Raw genomic sequence first — 18,399 nt, 5'->3', positions numbered from 1 at the left:
TAGTGAAACGGTTAACACCCGAATCATTAAAATACTTGCATTCATGTTATTGTTTTTAAATGAGTTCCTGAGTTGAAATGTGTTTTTCTAATGCAGCTGGGCTCAGGAGTTCCTGAACGAGGAGAACAAGGGTTTGGACGTTCTTGTGGATTATCTGTCCGTTGCCCACAGCACTGTCACGTAGGTATCAGCTGGAAATATCATTGTTTTTGTTATCAGAACAGTTGAGGTTAAACTACTGCACGTCTTATCATCTTCAGTCCAGCCCAAGAAGTTCATTAACATTTGTGTGAAAGTAAATAAATGTGATTAACAGGTACGACATGGATGCCTGGGACAACGGCACGCCAACCATAGACAGAGGCAAAACGATTGACAAGTCAGTGGAAGATGTGAGCAAAAGTGCCAGTAACTCACCTTCTCACTGTACCTCAAAGACCAGCAAGTCCTCCATAGTCAGGTATGGACTAATGGGGGGGTTGACACATGGAGGAGTAATATTTTAAAGACCCTGTAATAATGATTTATATTTTTTAATGAAATGAAAAAGCCAGTGCCAAAAGTATTTGGACAGTTAACAACTCTTATGAGCTCTTTAGTACGACACAAGTTGTGTCTGCAAAATGTTTGGCCTTCAAGTTGTAACATCAGCCGTACGTCGTGAATACACCGCTGCCAGGCAACTACTGGTGACAAAAGCAACAATACAGTCAGTGTGGCAAGGTACAAGGACCTCATTCAGACCTTCCTTTAACCTGGGCAGTTCGATCACAATCGTCCAGCTTTAAATACCTGAGTTTACACCTGGAATTAAAACGCCTCTCCACATGTGTCCCCAGCCAGCACTTGAGATCTGATCTCAATTTTTAATTAAGAGCTACAAGGACAAATGATCATTTATAGCAGCACGTCAAACACGTCACAAGTTGCGTAAAGGGGAACAACTGTTTTTTACAACCTGGACCTTATTTCTAGCATAAAATACCATCATTTACTCACCCATATAACTTCTGTGTCATTTACACTTGTTTAGGAAATAATTAGATCAGCGTATATCCATATAGCGGGATTGACAGGGCACCTAGACAGCAAATAACACATTATCTGCCGTGAAACTCGTTCATTTGCTACCGCTGTGGTTCCTCCACAACCTCAGAATCGGAAAAACTAGCAGTAGCAAATTACAGGTAAACAAGCCGACCGTCGCGGGTGGGTGCGCCGCTCAGAGATGACATCGTCCAGGTCAGAAGACATCATCCGGGGTCTGTAGGTCTATCTACAGACCCCGGATGATGATAACAGGTAACTCGGGACTCAACGGGGAATAACACTACCGTATCATAACAAAATATTGGCGAAATGAACGAGTTTCGCGGCAGATAATGTGTTATTTAGAGGCTACGTCTCGGTGCCCTGTCACTCCCGCTATATGGATATACGCTGATTTAATTATTTCCTAAACAAGCGCAAATGACACAAAAGTTATATGGGTGAGTAAACGATCATATTTTATGCCAGAAATAAGGTTCAGGTTGTAAAAAACAGTAGTTCCCCTTTAATGAGTATTTCCACTGATGGGACTGTGACTACCACAAGAAGGCGTTGTTCATACGGACAGTTACATGATAAACACAACCCCATTTAAAGGCAGCTACATTTGTAGTATCTTATTTAAACCCATGAACTTTCAGGATTTTTAACTCCCATCTGACTCCCATTCATGAACTTCAGTGATGCGTCATAAGATTTGGCTCACAGTTTGTCATTCCACGGACGGTGAGTACAGATGGAGGTCATGAATGAAGCCACAATATTTTACAAATGACGGCTGCCATTTCGCACTGATAACATAATTTGCAACCAGAGTCTGTGCAGTGGAGGCCCTGACATCGATATCACCTTCTCGCCACCCATTCAAAGTGGCAGCTCCCATTTCAGAAATGTTTTGGCTTCACTTTTATACAGTGGTGACAGATTGTCCATCTTCATTTACATTCTACTTCCTCCCAGAGGGGATTAGTCAAATTCAAAAGGTTTCTGTTTGGTGCTGAATATTTTTGCATTCTGTAAGATTAGGATTCTCTTTAAACAAGATTCCCTAGTTTTACAAATCTGTATTTAATATATTTTCATGGTAGCAAAGAAAGAACACAATTAAATGTATGGCTCGATTTATTAATCTTGATATATGTGGCACTGAATATCATTAAAAACAGCAAATAGCTGAATATACACAGTCTTTTTAGGCGTCTGAACTGAGAAAGAAAAACCATTTCAACTTGAAAACAGCCAAAGAATTTAAATAACTTGTTGAGGAGTGGTGTAGATTTAATGACACTGTGAGGGTGTGAAGGAAGTGGAGGTTTACCGGTTGTAAATGAACGCGACACACGTGAACAGACGACCTGAGACGTCTAATCTTTCTGATCAGATGGGGCGGCATTCTTGGCATAGCGAATACGCCTGCACGCGTTTGCCGGTGTCGTGTTCTGATGTTATGTGCGCTGAAGTGGGAATGTCAGAAAATGCCTGAGTGAAGAAGGTGAACAGATGCTCACAGCTATCATCATTCTTACTGTGGCGCTGCTTTGATTTGGCTTTGTTGTTATGTGGAAGATAATGTTTCATGTATGGGTTTTTTTGTACTGTATGATCCTAGAACGTCGAAAGTTTGACAGAAACACATCAACACTGAATAAACTGTTGGTCTTTGCTGTGGTAACACATCCACATCCACATTTGAGCTGTTAAACGCTACAGAAGCCGTCTCTCACCTGCAGATTCAACTCTCTCCAAAACAGGAAAGCCCCGAGGAATACGCGCACTGTGAGCCAGAAAGATGACGTTCACCTCTGCATCATGTGTTTACGTGCCATCATGAACTACCAGGTAACTGAAGCTGCAGACTCAGTGTGGTTGTTTTTGTCTGGACTTTACTAGAGAGAGAAAGGTATGGAGGTGGATTTCCACAGAGAACTGTTATAAAATTATAAAAGCACCGATGAGATACCGAGTTAAACATTTAGGCTGTAAATCAAAAGGAAAAGTCAAAAATGTGACTTTAATTCATATAACACTGGCTGCGTGGTCATCTTCTTCTACTCAATCAATTCAGGGTCCCCCCCTTACTTTCTATTCCCTCTCCTCCTCCCTTTCTTCTTCATCTCCTCCTCCTTCCCTTCTTCCTTGTTCTCCTTTCCCACTTCTCTTCTTGTTCGACTCCTTCTCCTTCTCCTCCCCTTCTCCTTCTCCTCCTCTCCTCTTCCTCCTTTTTCTTTTTCTAATCCTCCTCCTCCTACTTCTTCTTCTTCTTTTCCTCCCCCTTCCTCTTTTTCTTCTTTTCATCCTCCTTGACCTCCCGTTTCTTCTTACTCTACGCCTTCTTCTCCTCCTCCACGTACCTCTTATTCTTCTTTATCTTCTCTTCCTTCTCCTCTTTCTCCTTCTTTATCATCTCCTCCTACTTCTTCTGTCCCCCACCTCCTCACACTCCTCCTGCTCCTCACTATGGTTATTTTTCTCCCTTGTCATTTCTTCTTCTTCCTCTCCTCCTCCTCCCTCTTCTTCACCGACATCTTTTTTTTATTTCCATGGAAACAGTTCATCTCACAATGTGTGATCAGGTTGAAGAAAACCTGTCCACCACCTATTCTCTCCAGCAGGAAGTGACTGACAGTTTTGTTTCGTCTCTTTATTTAGTCGGGCTTCAACCAGGTGATGGAGCACCCCTGCTGTGTCAACGAGATCACACTCAGCCTCAACAACAGGAACCCGAGGTAAACACTGAACGCAGCCTGAGCTTCGGTTTGTTTGAACGCTTCAACAAAATATTTTTTTCAGAATAATTCAGACTGTCAGAATAAATCTAATATATACAAGTATATAGAATTGACTTTGGTTATATCCTTCTGCAACTCTACTGACCATGCAGTAACAGTGTAAGTGTTCTTGGGTTGGCGTATGGGTTTATCAGTGTTTCAGTGAAGGTTCTCAGTCATCCAGGTCATTGTTTATCCAAAAAAACAAACCTGAAACAAGATCATCTGGACTTGTAGGGTTTCTTGATCACATTTCATTCAAGTCTTCAGTTCTGAAAGACTGGAATGGGTTTATAGAAACATGTGCGTGTCTTTTAGATCTGAAGACTTGGATGAAACATGCTCTTGTCTCAGTTTTGTTTTTTTGGATATACTATGACCTGGATGACTGGTTAATTTATAACGTAAAATAATTTGTAATGAGCTCAAAACTGTGCTCCTCAGGACCAAAGCTCTGGTGCTGGAGCTGCTGGCGGCCGTATGTTTGGTGAGAGGCGGCCATGACATCATCCTCTCTGCCTTCGACAACTTTAAAGAGGTCAGTCGGGTCGACGTGGTTGTTTGTTTTTGCTTTTTTTCTGAAATATTATTCTGTAAAGCTGCTGTACATGATCAACTGGAAATGAGCTTGTAAACATATTGGAGCGTTTAGCAGCTAAAGAGCCAGATACGTCCATCAGGATGTGGTGGAGACCAAAAACAGAGCCAAAAGAGTGTAAATGCTTGATTTTGATACACCTAATATACACAAACATGATTCGAAGAATGGGATCAAACGATTTCCAAGTTGACCTTGGGTTTATTTAAAGCAGGGATGACTCAGCCGACATCCAGACGTTGTTTTACATTGATATGAGTCTTAACATAGATCCGTGCTGCAGCACCCACATACCAGTCCGTCCTTTGCTGCCCTGAAAAGCAGGTGCTCCACCCAGTTGTTCCTTCGCCAGAAGAAACCGAGCAAAGAGACGTAAATATGTGAAACACTTGCCGAGTGACCTCTGACCTCTTCTCGGCTCTCTCTCTCATCTTTGCACGACGGCGGCAGCAACTGTTGCCTCCTGCGGCTGCAGGCGGACCGGAGCGTAAACCTGAACTGGGAGGGTTTATTATTAGACAGCGTCCAGAGTGGTAGAAACCTGCCCTGCAACAAGATGAGTCCCTCTCACTTTGATCTTAACCACCAGTGTAATTTCTTTTGCAACAACCCCGAACTGCAGCCGTTTGAAATCTGGTTTCAGTTTCAGAAACATTTAAAAGAACAGTTTATTGAGACGGAACAGCTGCTGTAGTAGGCCTTTCCTAAAATCTTGCTCAGGTCATTGTTATTTGAATTTAAGTGTCAGACCTGTTACCTGTTACTCCTTAGTGCTTGTATAGCCTCTTGAGAAAGTACCAGCGAGCCATAAAATTATGACTGGGTGGGATATGTCAGGCAGCAGGTGAACAATTTGTTGCATCTCTTACCTGGGGAATACAGGGCTCCAGGATATGGGAAGAAGGCAAGTACGTGGAGGCAATGCGATGCTTTATGATGCTCAGTCTTCTGCTGGGAGACCTTGGGTCCTTCATGTGGATGTTCCTTTGACACGTACCACCAACCTAAGCATTGCTGCAGACCATGACCACACTTTCATGGAAACAGTGTTCCCTGACGGCCTCTTTCAGCGGGATAATGCTCCCTGGTTCAGGAATGGTTTGAGGATCAACAACAACGAGCTAAAGGTTTTGACTTGGCCTCCAGATTCCTCAGATCTCAGTTCAATCCAGCATCTGTGGGATGTTCTGGACAAACAAGTCCGACCCATGGAGGCCTCACTTCTCAAAGGATCTGCTAACAATGTCACACTCCTTCAGAGCTCTAGCGGAGTCCATGCCTCGATGGGTCGGGGGGACCTACACAACACTGGGCATAGTAGTCATAATGTTAGGGCTGATCAGTGTAAAGAAAATAGAACGGAATTTTTCCAGGAGGAGGACGAAAGACGGAACCAATTTTTAATTTTAATGCTTTGCTCTCTGAGGAAAGATCTTTAATGAAGTGTTAAATTAAAAGCTCCTATATGTGTCAGTGCCAGACTCAATATCAGCCCTCTCCTGGTGTGTTATCGTGTCATCAGCTCACACTTGTTGTGGTGGCGCAGCAGCAGCGGCAGCAGCAGCAGCAGCAGCAGCAGTAGCAGCAGCAGCAGCAGCATGTGTGTGGGCGAAGATGGAGGGAAGTGGGCTCAGAGCCAGGAGCTGGTTTATGTGTCCCTCAGTAGCAGGACGTGGGCTTTGTTTTGGGTCGTGCAGGCCGTCAGGTTGTGCCTGCTGCATTATTTAGTGGCATGAGTGGGCAAAAAGAGTGGAGGAGAAACGACGATACTGTGGCTACATTTTGTCTTTTACCAAGCAACTTTGGAAAAATGCTGCAGCCTTGTTTACACCGGCAGAGTGAGCAGATAGATAGATAGATAGATAGATAGATAGATAGATGCTGCATGATCTGTGAGCAGGAGAACATGAGGCGTAGACAGACATCGTTTCTGTGTGAGAGCACTGCCCCCATGTGTCAGGACAAAGGCACATCATCATCAGAGTACTTGAGCTGGCCTGAACAAAGCTACAGTAAACCAGTCGACGTGATTAAACAGCAGATTAACGATTTGGCTTCAATTGTTTTTCAGGTGTGTGGGGAGAAGAGCAGATTCGAGAAGCTCATGGAGTATTTCCGCAACGAGGACAGCAACATTGACTTCATGGTGAGGCTGCCACTGTGTGTTCAGTCGCTCGATACGGGCAAAAATATGTGGACACAACAACTTAAAAGCTGACCGTCATCAATTAAGAGTACGCCATAGTTCAAAACTGTACAAAAATGTTATTGTTTATTTAGACCTGTATATAAAGGGAAAAGGGGATGAGTATATTCAAACCTTTTTATCCAGTTAAGTTATTAGACAGTTTGTCAGAAAATTAATTAATCATTTTAATTTCGACATATTAACACATGGATACTGTGTAATGTATTCTTAATTAAGATTATGTGGTCATTTCAGACTGCACAAAAAGTTTAACTTTATCAAGTCTAAGATTCTAGTCCAGTCTACAATGAAAAAGTCAGACCCTGAGTTATACGTAGGTGTTGGACAAGCATCATGGTTGGAGATTAAGCTTTAATCAGGTTTTTAAAAAAGTGTTATTGTGACAATTATATATGACAATTGCAACATTAAACGTTTAATGATCTGTGTTTGACCATTAAGAGCGTGAAATTCAATTTAACAGCATCTTTCTGCAACAATCAGGGCGATATGTTCAATGAATATTAATGATGAAGCTATATGTAAAGTATATATATACTGTACACTGTATATAGACTGAGGCTACTGAGGCACAGGAAGTAAAGCAAGACACAAAACACAAAGGAACAAACTTTCAAAACAGAAGCAGGAAACGCCAGCAGGATTGAAGAAAATGATCAAAACTCAATTTCATGAAGAAACAGAAAATGCTCTAAAGTCAATACCATGACAAAAATATCCTCATTTCTGCTGTGATTATTTAATTTGTCTGATCCTGTCTTTGGTCTAATCTAATATTCTCACAAAAATAATGGTATCTTAAACATATTGCTGTGTTTCTGCGTTTCATTTGTGTCTAGAGAGAATACATTTTTATTAAAATATACTCAATTTCAGTTCCTCCTTCCTGAAGAATATGATCACGTCCTTCCTTTTAATTAGACAGATGGTGTGTAATTATATGTAATGCCTAGAGTACAGTGAATAAGACTTGACAAAGCTGCTTGTGTCTGCCCACCAGGTGGCCTGCATGCAGTTCATCAACATCGTGGTCCACTCAGTGGAAAACATGAACTTCAGAGTCCACCTGCAGTATGAGTTCACTCGACACGGGCTGGACGAGTACCTGGAGGCAAGTTTCAACCTTGAAATCTTTAAACGTGATATTAATTTGTAGAGTTTCTTTAAGACGTATTATCTGTCAGCTGTAAAACACTGGTGGGCAACTCGACGCCTGCATGTTCAGGTGGTCCAGCACGGGCAGCAGAAAGGTCAGGACTGAAATAAAATGACTGGATGACTGAGAAACCTTCACAGACATCTTCTATCGTAGAACCTGAAGTTCACGGAGAGCGACCGGCTGCTGGTGCAGATCCAGGCCTATCTGGACAATGTGTTCGACGTGGGAACTTTGCTGGAGGATGCAGAGACCAAGAACGCCCTGCTGGAGCACATGGAGGAGCTGCAGGAGCACAACACACAGGTGGACGTGCTGCAAACACAAATCTGTCCTTGCAAAGATTTCATGTCCCTGCAAAGTTCACATGACTCATGGATACACATTAATGGAAATACAGAAGTCTGAAACATACTCCTCATCATCCTTCATTTGTTTTCACATCAGAATCCACCTTCCTGACAATATTCTTCACCATATAAGCACTTCTCTCTCGTTTCATTTGATTAAAGCACTAAATTGTTTTTAATTAAAGAAAAGAAACTTTATTTTACTTTGATAGTTCAAATAAACAAGACATCTGCTGTAAGAACAAATTCTTGCCCATTAGATTGTCCTAAAATTGTTCTGTAATAATCTTAAAGTTTATAAAGCTATATATATCAGATACACTGTTTGTTTAAGAGTCGTCAAGCCATGTTGACATCGGTGTTTCTGCAGTTTCTGCTGTTTGTTATGCAGAGATATCCATAACACTTTTCTCTGGTATCACAGCTAAACATCAGGCTCCTGGAGAGCGAGAAGGAAGCCGAGGAGAAAGTCTCAGAGTTGGAGAAGAAGCTCATCCAGACCACCAAAGAAGTGGAGCTCCTAAAGGTAGACTGCAGCTTGTTCTGCTGAAACATAAAGCAGTTTCTATGTTTACATCGGCGCTAATGTATTAATGGGATCGATGGTTTTGGGGGCACAAGGACAATTGGAGTTGTAGAGCTTCTTGAAGATGTTTCATCCAAGTCTTCAGTTCTAAAAGCCTGGTAGTGTGTTGGGGTTTAAACAGGAACATCTGTGGGTGATGTCCACCTGAAAATCACATGGCCAGATAGCTTCACCCCTGTTAATACCTTGAGACTTGAGTCACTGGTCGATAATGGCTTGGTTGAGTACCATTCACTGAGGAAAGAAAACAACATCAATAAAAATTCCATCAACTACAACTGAGAATCTGGTTGTTAACGTCCACAGATCTATTAATACCCCAACTCTTCCCACACCGGCCACCCCATATTTGACCTCCTGCCCAGCGACAAACGTCCATAAAAACCCGCACCAGAAGACTACTGAACATTTAATTCCCCAAAGCCATCCAGTCCCTCAAAGACTGAAACAGGAATTTATAGAACAAAGGTGTATCAAAGTCTTCAGCTCTGAAAGAACTCGGTTGGGGAGTTGGGGCTTAAATACCAACATCTTGAGGTGTTGTCCATCAAAAACTCATGTGGCTAGGCTCTGTTAAAGAAAATACTTACCTGTGATTGGAGGAAACTGTGTTGATCCTGTTTCCAAAGTTGTGGACTGATGTTCAGGCTGTGTTGTAAATTGATGTCAGATTATATCTCAGTCCACCTCCCCAGTTCGGAGAGCAGTTTCCAGTTTGACATAGATGACTTCCTTACTCTTCTTTCAAACCATGGCTAAAATGGGAGCATCCTCCTTCAGGTGTAGAAGAATCCTGGCCTGAATCCTGGTTCTCCTGTGTTCTCCTGTTTTTGTTGCATCTTGGCCTTTTAGAACTGAAGAAGCTACTTTGATGAAACGTCTTCAAGAAACTTTGTGAGTCCAGTTGCCCTCGTTTAAGCTTGTTTTTTAGATATCTAATAATGTCCATGTGTATTACAGGAGAGTCTCCGTGAGTCTTCCTCTCAGGTGACTCTGTTGCAGCAGCAAGATCGGGAGAGAGAGCTTGAACTTGAGAAGGAGAGGGAGAGGGAGAGAGACAAAGACCGGTCCACCGAGGCCCTGATGGAGCTGGAGGTCAGAGTTCAGGCTCTGGTGGAGCAGGGGCTCATCCGAATGGAGCGCTCACCCTCTGGACACCTGGATGTTCAGGTGGTCCAGCACGGGCTGCAGAAAGGTCAGAACTGAAATAAAACAGTCAAAGCTATATATATTAAGATTGTTTAATTTCTTCTAATTATATTTACCGCAAGTTCAACAATGTGGAGGAACTGCCTCAAATAAGGTCTGTTCGGACATTTATAGTTTATTTATGGTTGTTTAATGAGAAGAAACTATTAGTTATTTACAGACTATGGAGGACCAAGACTGCCAATAAAAATAAATACGCAATAAATTAATTTGTATGACATCATTAAATGTATCAAAAGTCATTTGAAAAAATAATTGTTGGTAGTGATAAATTTAAAAACCAAATGGATAGTTTAGTTTTAATCTGCTGATGCATTTATTAAACATGTAATGAATGTTCTTATTTATATACCAGTCCAATTAATTGTTTAATCGATTTATAAATATATTTAAATTAAGTTATGCATTCTCTTGCATTCCCTTTGTATTACCTCAAAACTTATTTATTTGTATTTTCTTTTTACATTTCTTTACGTATTTCTGCTTCATTATGCAAATTAGATGGGCTGTCACTGAACATTTGTCATGAGGTCATTTTTGGCCAAACAAACAAACAGACAAACAAAAACTAAAAGATCTATACTAGGATCTATATACTACTATATAATATAGTATAGATCAAAAAACTAATAAAAAATTGAAGAGGAGAGAAGAAAGAGAAATTTAGTCTAATTTAGTAAACCCATAAACAAAGGAACAGCATGAAAGTAAAAAAAACAAAAACAAAAAAAAACTAAATTCAAATTTAAAAATACATATTTAATTTGTTTAAGTGTTTATTTTTAATTTAGACAGTTTTTGGCCTCCGTACAATTTTACCCTTGTTTTTGACAGTCAGATCACAAAGGGTTTTTTTTGTCTCCTCTTCATAAATATATTTTAGAAACTTTGAAAAATATTGTAATATAACAGTATTGTTGTGTCCTTACAGCTGGAGATGAAGTAGACGGAGGTGATGATGTCGCTCCTACCCACTCAGCGACCACACAAGCTCCTCCTCCTCCTCCTCCTCCTCCTCCTCCACCTCCTCCACCTCCACCTCCACCTCCAGCCTCAGCTATAGCTCCTCCTCCTGCTCCTCCACCACCGGCAGCGCCACCTCTCCTGCTGCTTGCTGGAGGCAATACGACCGAGTCGTCAGTGGATGTGACTGCCGGAGGCAAGTCTTTCATTTTGAAAAATCCAGAGTCGTCCTCCTCTGCAAGAATGAGGATGTCGGAAACTACACAAAATATTGGTCTCCAACTTGTGCTCCACTCTCTTACAGGCCGTAAAGTAAAAAAGCCAATTCAAACCAAGTACCGCATGCCGCTGTTGAACTGGCAGACCCTCAAATCCAACCAGGTGGCGGGAACCATCTTCAACGAGCTGGATGACGAGCGCGTACTAGAGGTTTGATCAGTTCCTGTTTCAGTATAGTAATTTGCTCAAGGGATTTCCACTTAAATCAACAATATCAAATAAACATGACAAATGTGAACACATTAAAGGAAAAAAAAAGCGCCTTGATTCAGCTTTCCAGGCAACGGCGCCACCATCTTTCTGCACTCTTGTCCACTTTAGGAGACGACTGGTTCCGATATTGGTTGATAATAATTTGTGGCTGATTGATCTGAGCCCTTTTACTTGGCAGTTTCTCAGCAATGAATCTTCCTCTTTAGGAGCTGAACATGGCAGTCTTCGAGGAGCAGTTTAAGACCAAAGCGCAGTCCACCTCTATGAATCTGGGGACACTAAAGATGAAAAACACCCACAAGACTCCCAGTAAAGTGTCTCTAATGGAGCCGAACAGGGCCAAAAACCTGGCTATCACCCTGCGCAAGGAAGGAATGGCTGCGTCTGATATCTGCTGCGCCATAGAGACGTATGTTCTCGACCTAAATTTGATTTTGAATATGTTTGGTCAGCAGTTAAACTGAAATCGCCGCCATCCCAACAGGTATAACCAGAGAGCCCTGAGCCTGGACTTCCTGGAGCTCCTGGAGCGTTTCATCCCCTCAGAGTACGAAATGAAGCTCATCCACGACTACGAGTGCGAGGGCAGGCCCCTGGACGAGCTCAGCGAGGAGGACCGCTTCATGGTGCGCTTCAGCAAGATCCCGGGGCTTCCCCAACGCATCAGCACGCTCACCTTCATGGGTAATTTCCCCGAGAGTGTCCACCTAATACAACCGGTGAGTTCCCAGAGGAAGGCTAGAAGGATTATAGAACTAGGACTGCTTAAAAGGTTTTGCACCACTCAGAAACTTCTACATTTTTTCTTAAAAATTGCTCAAACCTTCGGCAGATTTTACCACAAGTCCTGATAGTAGACAAAGAAAAGCCAATCAAACAAACAGAAATATTTTACTTGTGCATTTGTTTGTTCCTCAGAATGAGCCAATATTGCATATCTGTGAGGTGCAAAAGTATTTGAAGCCTTGTTTTCAGTATCTGGTGTGACCCCCTTGTACAGTAATAACAGGAACTAAACGTTTCCGGTAACTGCTGATCAGTCGTCTGTGATGGCTTGGAGGAGTTTTACCATTCCTCAGTATAGAGAGCCACTTCAGTTCTGAGATGTTGGAAACTATATTGGAAACTGTTCATTTAAAAGACCTTGAAAAGAAAACTTTAAATAAATGTGTGGCAACTTATTGCAGCCATCAGGTCGTGCATAGCAGAAACATTGTGATTCTTCTTCCAGCAACTGAACGCCATCATCGCGGCCTCGATGTCGATCAAATCTTCCAGCAAGCTGAAGAAAATCCTCGAGGTAGTTATTAATGTTTGTTGTTTGACAGATAAGACTAGTTTGGGATGATTTCACGTCAAATGAAGAACCTGAATGCAGAATAAAAAAATAAAATGTATGTATTAATTGATTGGTAATAAATCCATTATATTTCATTGTTTTAATGTGTGCCTTATACATTGATGTTCGTTATTCATTTTCTGCTGATTTTTTCCGACTATTTCCCCTGGAAATTTAAAAGTTTTGCCTGTAAATTACGTTTTTTTTTTTTTTTTTAAGAAAATTCTACATGATTTATTCTTAATTAAAGGGGAAATGTAATGTTTTTGCTGCCTGAAGAATTAGGAAATGATGTAGTTAATACCTGATTAACAGAAAGAAACTAGAGGTGTTCCACTGACAGATGTTTTGTGACTGCGTCTGTATTTATTTGTCCGCGTAGTGTTGTAGTACACCCGTTGTCTCTTTGATAGAACAGTGTCTATTTCTAATGCGCAGATCATCTTGGCGTTTGGGAACTACATGAACAGCAACAAGCAAGGGTCAGCGTATGGCTTCCGTCTGCAGAGTTTAGACTTGGTGAGTAAAATTTTGCAGTTGCGGCAACGGAACTATTTTTGGCTTCAACCTACGATCTGACGTTTGCTTTTTTTTTCTTTTTTTTTTTTCACTGCTGAAGCTGTTGGACACCAAATCTACAGACCGCAAACAGACGTTACTGCACTTCATCGTCAACACCATCCAGGAGAAATACCCAGAGCTGCAGTCATTCCACACAGAGCTGCACTTCCTGGACAAGGCAGCGTTGGGTACGTACACATTTTGATCCCTAATGGGGCTTCAGCTCCATTTATGCTTAGTCTTCAATAAGAATACATCTTAGCTGAAACAAAATCATACTTGTGCAGATATGATGTGTTAAACTGTTAATGAGCAGTAATGACTGAACCCTTGCTTTGCTTTGTCCTGTAGTTTCTCTCGACAGTATCCTGCAGGACGTTCGAGCTCTGGAGAGAGGCATGGAACTGACCAGGAGGGAGTTCTCCGTAGAAAAAGAAAACCCTGTGCTGCAGAGGTTTCTCAGCAGCAACTCTGAGCTGCTCAGTTCGCTTATAGCCGATGGAAAGACTGCACAGGTCAGCTTTAATACAACTGCTGTGTATTTCTAGTGTTGGTTTTTGGGTCATGAGCTGAATTTTTTTTTATGTCTTGCAGGATGTGTACGACTCAGTGGTGGAGTACTTTGGGGAGAACTCTAAAACCACTCCGCCCTCCATGTTCTTCCCTGTTTTTCTCAGGTTCATCAAAGCGTACAAGGTCAGATAACACAATAATGTGAACAAACACATAATAGCCTATTGTTTGACTATAATAATAATTCTATACACGGGTTCATCTCTGACAGCAAGCGGAGCAGGAGAATGAGCACAGGAAGAAACACCACGACCTGAACCCTGAGCCTCCGTCCACTCTTCCCAAACCTGAGCTCGCAGGGAATAAGGTAACTTTTAGTTATTTTCTTTTAGATTTAAGAACATCATGTAGTGAACCATGAAGATGATTTGGGTGCAAAAGGTGATTCATACTCCAGAAATATTCCTCTATGTGGAATGAAAAGGCAATGCTGACCTTTGTTTTACTCCAAATTCTTTGACGTCCAACCACCTCTGCACAGATCTTCTTCATAAATGAGAGCTGGGTACCATCACCCATCTATCTATCACAGGATGTATTTATTTCGTACTTTCACGTTGTTATGTCAAGACTCAGCAAACAAAAATGTGAATTTGTTCGATGCACAATTACTCAAAACAGCCAAAATTCAGGCTTGGTGATGCCGGGCCCAGACCTGACCACATCTCACCAAACATTTCCCCGTCGTCTCTTATACAGACTACTGATTTTGTTTTATTTTTATTTTTTTGAAAGGTATTACAGCAAGTTCTTCTTTATCTTCTTTTGGTTTGTGTGGTGGTTAGCAAACCAGCTTGCGGGAGCTTTACTGCCACCTACTGGACCGGAGTGTGAACCAGTAGATTTACAGCAAGTTGTTGCACAACAGTCTCTTATTTTATTTACATTTGATTCCTGGTGTCATCCCGTGAGTTGGTGCATTTAACACTTCCTCGTCTGACAGGGTAATCTGAATATAATCCTGTGGTGTATGCAACTTTAAGACTGAGAAAGAACAATATCGGAAGTTTCTCCTTACTTGTGTGATACGTTCTGATTTCAAAATCAACCAGGATTTTAAAACTAGTACACCAGTAGGAAGGATTCAGACATCTTTGATTTTTGTCGTTTCAGGTTCCCATGATGCCCAGACTGCCTCAGATGGATCTGATAGCAGAGCTGAAGAGGAGGCAGGTGTCTCCTCTGGTGAGGGAGGGGAAAGACGGTGCGATCGAGGACATCATCACAGGTACACAGCTAGCTTGAGACAGTCGGTCAAATCCTACATGTGGTCTTAAAGGTTGACTGATTCAGTTACAGTCTAGATAAAGAGGAAAGGAAATATTAGATATCATATTTTTTCAGTTTGGTTGTTTGACTTGAACATTTCTTCATAACAGGGAAATTAAGATAATGTAAAAGTAAGAGCTGTGGTCGGGATATCGTTAGCTTAGCATAATGACTGGTAGTGCAACAAAATAGCTAGCCTGACTTAACCAAAGAGTAAAACACTCTGCAAAACAAAGATGGCTAACAACACAGCTAATATTATAGACAGATGGCTAGCTACACTTCTGATATCTGGGGAAGATGGCTAACTATACGGGCAAAGTTAAAAACAAGACAGTTAACTTCATAGCTAAAATTACACTGCTAAAGTTAAAAAGACGTCTAACTACACTGCTAAAGTCAAAGAAAGATGGATAACTACAAGGCTAAAGTTAAAAATAGACTGGAGTATAGATCAAACTTATGCTAAGCTAGGCTAACTACCTCACAACTTTCCAGATGGAAACTTGTAATCGTGAACTTTCTTTTTTTTAACCTTACACTATTCTCTTAATCTGCTTTTGTGTGTTTCTATATATTTCCTCCTGTTTTCACACTTGGACAAACCTTCTCTTTTTTTCTCCTGTATGTCCCTTCCATGTGTCCTCTCTTCCCGTCCTTGTTTTGTCTCTCTGGTGTCTTCAGCTCTTAAATCTGTGCCCTTCACGGCTCGCTCTGCCAAACGCTCCTCTCGCCTCTTCTGCGACTCGGTCTTCAGCGACGAGGTGACGTCTTAAAATCCCTCAGCGCTGCCTGTGCTGTTGTTGTGTTTTCTAACCGGGAGGAGATGCTGAATAAGAAGACAGTACAGAGTGGAGGTCACTTATAAGCTTTAAGCACAAAATGTTCTGCTATGCGTTAGAAAACACACATAATATATGGCTGCATTCTTTCCAATGTGTGAATGAATGTCACATTTTAATTCGCCTCAATAAATAATGCAGACAGTAAAAATTAAACGTATTTAATTGGACTAAAGCTGAACAAAAACTGCCTTCTAAAATACCTTGCACTAATTACGAAGCGCCAGGGATTTCTGTGTAACATTAATATAGTCCAAATATAAACTGGACTCAGACAGTCTGCCCTTCAAGGAATATTTTGGGCACTGTTTACTGGATTTAGGACTTTGAGTTTTCTCCAGAGCCGTCGGGCCTTTTTTCTTTTTTTCTGACACATCTAAAACGGTTTGCTGCTTTCAAGGATGATGAAAGCTGACGCACAACAAATCCTTCAAACTAAATAACCTTCCAAAACAAAACAAACTGACAAATAAGCAACATATAGAATAAACATCAGTTTGAAGTAATATTTCCAGAGTGTGAAGCAGAATGAAAAGACCCTTCTATTTTGCAGCTAAATACGACCATAAGCTTTGGAAACGATGAGCAAAGTTTACAGGAAAAACAGGAAAAATAAAATTGTTAAATAAAGCACTACTGAAAAGACAGTTAACTACATAGCTAAAGTTATAGAAACAATAAAAAAAATACACTTCTAAAGTTAAAAAGACAGCTAACTACACTGCTAGTTAACCGCCACTGCAAGTTTTTTTTAAAAAGGACGGTTATTTACATGTAGTAAGTACACAACAACACACAACAATGAACTACAAGGAAGCACAAAACCACAACAATGGACTCTAACATCACAAAGAAGATACAAATGATAAAGACACAAAACAACTAGACAATTCCAAAAAAAACATCCACAAACAGGAATAAATTGACTGCAAAGATGTGAAACGACTATAACACAACACAAAACAATTATAAAGAGACACAACGTGTCTAGAAAGTAACACAAAATGACCACCAAGACATGCAAAAGAGAAACGACAAAGGCTAAAGTAACGCTTGTGTACAGTCAGGGGTTCATACTGATCTGGACTCAAGGGGCCTTTTACAAGCTTGTTGTCTGTCCATGTCCGACACATGAATGTACACTGTAGATTTCAGCATGCCTCAGTGAGTTGACCCGAGTTGTGTCACATAGATCTTCCATGTCTTTGTCGTTTGTTCTCTCCAGATTTAAGGAATCAGCCGTACAGAAGGGCAGACACCAGCCGACACAGCGCCAAGTGGAAACCAGGACAACAGCTCAACGTCTCCTCTGACATCTCCCTCTGAAAGACCCAACGCTGCAGCTTCGCTGACATTTAACTCGCTCCGCAACACCCCTGACGCTTGCATGCATGCCGCTGAGAGCAGAGGTAGAAACACGAGCAAGATGTTTAGATCAAACTAGACCCTGATTAAAACTGAATTATTAGCTGGGCTCAGTGACACTGGATGTCATAGAGAAGAATGAGAGGCAACGGGACCAGCAACAATGCTGCTCAGATATTATGGCTCTGACTCTAAGTGAATCTTTAGAGGAATAAAAACAAATAAATCTTGTAAAGATAGATTTCTTAGAATGTTTTAGACATGATTCTTTTAAAACCAGTTTTAATTTGAATAGAATATTATCGTGTCTCTCTTTCAAAACTGATGCTAAGGATTGTAATATATTTAAATTATTTTTAATACTGAAGTGTAAGAACAATGAACTCCTACTTTGCTTCTGCATTTCAACAAATAAATTTTATACTGGTCTGGCTGTTGTGTCTTTTGTGACTGGTTGCACTGAAAACTGCGACGACTGAATCTGATGTCCTTTAACATTCATTTGCTTCTTTTTTTCTGACATGAACTTATTTTAAAATGTCTGAATGTTTCTTGGAAACCGCGTTCATTTAAGAAAATAATTTAATTCCCTTTTTGTACCATAAGCTTTTTTTAAAACGTAATTACAATTTTTTAATATATAAAAAAAAAAAAGTGTATTTTTAGGTTCACGGGTAAAAAACAAGTTTGATTTTTAATGATTTCTTTGTATTTTTTTAATTTTTAAAAAGTTATATATATTTTTTTGTAAAATTTTCTCAGAATACAACTTCATAATAGTTTTTTTCTCTTACAATGGCGTAATTTACAGCTTAACCTGATAAGACCATATTTAATTTCTTTTCATTAAATTGTAACATTACCAATGTTAAAGCATTGTCATAAAGTGGATGTTACGTTTTTTTAAAAAACAAATCTCAAACCTCTTTTAGTTTTAAGTCTTTTAAAACTAAAATAATTTTTCTGATAAATAAAAAGAAACATTTAACATAAAAAAGCATGAGATGGGAGGGGCTTAGAACAGCAAATAGAAAATAAAAAATAAAATATAAAATATATATTTTCTTTC

The 18,399-nt window shown here is 40.6% G+C and overlaps 1 protein-coding gene across 2 annotated transcripts in view; it reads left to right on the top strand.

The window, feature by feature from the left end:
• fmnl1b (formin-like 1b) overlaps positions 1-17,769 on the top strand; it is a 28,561-nt gene extending 10,792 nt beyond the window's left edge. The window contains exons 5-26 of one of the 2 annotated variants that reach the window (XM_084567364.1): positions 97-180; positions 317-460; positions 2,802-2,889; positions 3,700-3,776; positions 4,263-4,356; positions 6,488-6,562; positions 7,626-7,736; positions 7,938-8,087; positions 8,556-8,657; positions 9,678-9,912; positions 10,858-11,085; positions 11,194-11,318; positions 11,588-11,790; positions 11,866-12,100; positions 12,613-12,681; positions 13,159-13,239; positions 13,340-13,469; positions 13,633-13,796; positions 13,876-13,977; positions 14,066-14,161; positions 14,968-15,082; positions 17,191-17,769. In XM_084567364.1, coding sequence (XP_084423490.1) covers positions 97-180; positions 317-460; positions 2,802-2,889; positions 3,700-3,776; positions 4,263-4,356; positions 6,488-6,562; positions 7,626-7,736; positions 7,938-8,087; positions 8,556-8,657; positions 9,678-9,912; positions 10,858-11,085; positions 11,194-11,318; positions 11,588-11,790; positions 11,866-12,100; positions 12,613-12,681; positions 13,159-13,239; positions 13,340-13,469; positions 13,633-13,796; positions 13,876-13,977; positions 14,066-14,161; positions 14,968-15,082; positions 17,191-17,291 — 2,809 coding nt within the window. In that variant the 3' untranslated portion in view covers positions 17,292-17,769. Of the gene's footprint in view, positions 1-96; positions 181-316; positions 461-2,801; positions 2,890-3,699; positions 3,777-4,262; positions 4,357-6,487; positions 6,563-7,625; positions 7,737-7,937; positions 8,088-8,555; positions 8,658-9,677; positions 9,913-10,857; positions 11,319-11,587; positions 11,791-11,865; positions 12,101-12,612; positions 12,682-13,158; positions 13,240-13,339; positions 13,470-13,632; positions 13,797-13,875; positions 13,978-14,065; positions 14,162-14,967; positions 15,083-17,190 lie in introns of both variants that reach the window. The other variant, XM_084567363.1, reaches the window with a different exon arrangement.
• Positions 17,770-18,399: the final 630 nt, after the last annotated feature.

The sequence above is a fragment of the Chelon labrosus genome (assembly GCF_963514085.1).
Source record: "Chelon labrosus genome assembly, chromosome: 19".
Lineage (NCBI taxonomy): Eukaryota > Metazoa > Chordata > Actinopteri > Mugiliformes > Mugilidae > Chelon > Chelon labrosus.
The sequence above is the reverse complement of the archived record's forward strand: the minus strand, read 5'-3'. Positions and strand labels throughout refer to the sequence as shown.